The sequence below is a fragment of the Echeneis naucrates genome, chromosome 20 (assembly GCF_900963305.1).
Source record: "Echeneis naucrates chromosome 20, fEcheNa1.1, whole genome shotgun sequence".
In the NCBI taxonomy this organism is placed as follows: Eukaryota; Metazoa; Chordata; class Actinopteri; order Carangiformes; family Echeneidae; genus Echeneis; species Echeneis naucrates.
In genome coordinates, this window is record NC_042530.1 from 8,655,368 (window position 1) to 8,658,167 (window position 2,800).

Below are 2,800 nucleotides of genomic sequence, written 5' to 3' on the forward strand. Positions count from 1 at the left end.
GGCAGCAGTATTTGTAACTTGTTCTGGGTTTGGTGTGGACAGCACAATGAGGGGGACAAAGGGCGAGGCGGTGGGACTACAGCTGATGGCTGCGTTGTGATTAAAGACGCCAAATTACGGCAGTGAGCAGTGTCATAATTACATTGCTTAATCACATTCTGGAGCTCTAATTGCCTTAATGACGTGTTTGATTATGTGAAGCCAGGTATTACAGTCGACAGTTTTCATACACACTTGTTTTCGAATTAACATATTACCCACCGTCATGGAAATTATTTTGATCATCACAATAAAGGTCGCCTGAGTTTTCCCCATTCTCGCTGCTTTAACGCAACTCTCGCCTTCCTCTGGCCTCCGATCCCAAAACCCCAAGAAAGAAAAAAGAAATTTCGGTTTTAACTGCGCAGAGCGTTTTGAACGATTCTCATTTGACACCTGATGAGAGCCCGACACTAAGAGGCACAATCTACACAACAACCCCAGTAACGACGAGGTCTGATTTTATTAAAGTCGCTGGTTTTAGAGTTAAATAAATAATTACTTTAAGTCACAATCAAATGTGAAATTCAGGTTAATTTTTTTTTTTTAATGAGTGCTTTCATTTAACATCAAATTTCCTAGCAGTTTCCTCTGATTTCACCTCCACAACACTTCAACATCAGATGAATAATCAGAAGTGTTTCTGTTGTTCAAAATATTTTAATAAAGCTTTTCAACACTGAAATACATACAAATGGCCCTCTTTGCTCATATAACAACTAAGGTATCTACAATAATCCACGGCTTGACCTGACAACGCATTAATCTGAAGACCTCGATCATTTTGTGAGAGAAGGAAAAGCTCAAACAGCAACTGAGGAAGAACTACAATGTGCAATGCAAGCAAACAAAATATCCCATATAAATATCCAAATTAATAAATTACAAAAGACACACCGAAAGACCTGATGAACCTTGATTCAGGTTGTCTAAATTTTTCTGATATTTTATTATATCACAGTGACCCCCTCCCCAAAAAATGTGCGCACGCAACTTTTAACAAGTGTCTGCATTAACACATAAATATTGGACTGATTAAACCACTTAACTTGTCATCTGACATCATTTCACTTTGCCTTGTTCATGACATTCCACGTGCTCAAGAGAGAAGTTGAAATGAAAACAGGCCATGGGCCAGTAAGCCAAAAAAAAAAAAAAGTATAAAATGTCTCTGAGGTGAATGAAAGAAAACAAAATCGCAAATGAATGTGGAAGCAGCAGAAAGTGAGGTTGGACTAACTCTCCAGGAAGGTGTCCATCTATTCGAGTGAAAAGGTCGCAAGTTATCAGGTCACCAAAATCTCCAAAAGGGTCTTTAACAGAGCAAGTGATCACCAACTCGCTCAGGACTTGCAGCCACTCTTACAGGCCGACTGGACTCTGTTTGGTCTTCACTGTCATTCATACCAGCACTTTAAGGATGATTTTATATACACAATCAAGTATTGTTTGAACAAAAAGCGTTTTGAATGCATTTAGTAGGCTAAATATTATAAAAGTATTCGTCGGCATTACTTCTTTGTCTCTAAGCCTACTGCCTTCGCCAACAGTGGCCTCGCAGGGTTTCCTCTCCAAAAGTGTTCTGAAAAGTGGTTTCGGTTCTCTCGTGTGCTTCCCCGAGTCTCTGTCGTCGCAGTTAAGGCTTGTCAGTGCACTGTTTGCAGAGGCTGGAGGTGGCGTTGTTGAATAGGGCACATTTATCGGGACAGGAGGACGCGGCCACCCCGGTGGAGAAGGGATATCCAGGCGGCTGCTCGTATGCGCCTAAGCCGGGAGCTGCGAGGGCAGTGGTGGCCGGTATCGAGGCGGCAGAGATGGCTTGGCCCTGGTTGAGATACGCCACCAGCCTTCTCATCTCCTCCAGCGCTTGCGCCTGCATGAGGATGTAGTTTTTGGCGAGCAGCAAAGTGGCAATTTTGGAGAGTTTCCGCACTGACGGGCTGTGCGCGTAGGGGATGACCGCCCTGAGCTCGTCCAGCGCGTCATTTAGATCGTGCATCCGTCGTCTTTCTCTGGCATTGATGTTTAGCCTCAGTAATTTCTGCTCTTTGGTTTTCTTACCTCCTTCTGCTTTCCCCGCGGCCACCGTCCGCCCGTCGGTCAGCAGGACCATGTCACACCTGCCGTCACTGTCATCGTCGGGGCTTTGCTCTCCGCCGCTGCTCTCCGCCGCCGAGGTCCTGTTGGCGCTCTCGCCGTACTTGACGCACAAAGATCCGGTCGGCAGACCCAGGGGCCCCCCTCTACCTCCCGCCAGTCCTCCCGGCTGAATCGGGTCTGGATCGGCCTGGTCGAAGCAGCTGATGGGTGACTGGCGGTCTCTGGCTGGCAGTTCGATGCCGGCTGACGACCTGAAAGGGTCCATTTTTTTGGTGGACACGGCGCTCAGAGTTTTGTGAAAAATGTCCGCTGCGCCGCCGTTCAAGTTCATCCTCCTGTCCATAGTCTTGCGGGTTCCGCTACGGTCCCTTCAGGAAACTCTGGAGAGTTTCTTCCTCTGTTCGTCCTTTGCGGCTGGAGTTGCGTGTCTGCGGTGAAGTTGCGGGATGGCCGGACTTGTCAGTGAGGTGCGGAGACGAGCAGGAGCCTCAGTAATAAGTGCTGCTCCCTCCTGCCTCTCTCTCTCTGTCTGATTCACCTTCACTGAGTCTCCACGATCATCCTCGTTACGCACAAGACGCCTGAGTCTTTTTACATCATTATCTCGAGGCGGGTTATTAAAAAGGATTGCCTATTGGGACAGAGCAGCCCCCCCTCCCCA

General features: G+C 47.2%; 1 protein-coding gene across 1 annotated transcript; it reads right to left on the bottom strand.

Annotated features, from left to right (window-relative positions):
• Positions 1-1,675: 1,675 nt before the first annotated feature.
• bhlhe22 (basic helix-loop-helix family, member e22) lies at positions 1,676-2,482 on the bottom strand. The gene has a single exon (XM_029529499.1). It carries the CDS (start codon positions 2,480-2,482, stop codon positions 1,676-1,678), a length of 807 nt encoding a protein of 268 aa, XP_029385359.1.
• Between the last annotated feature and the right edge of the window lie 318 nt (positions 2,483-2,800).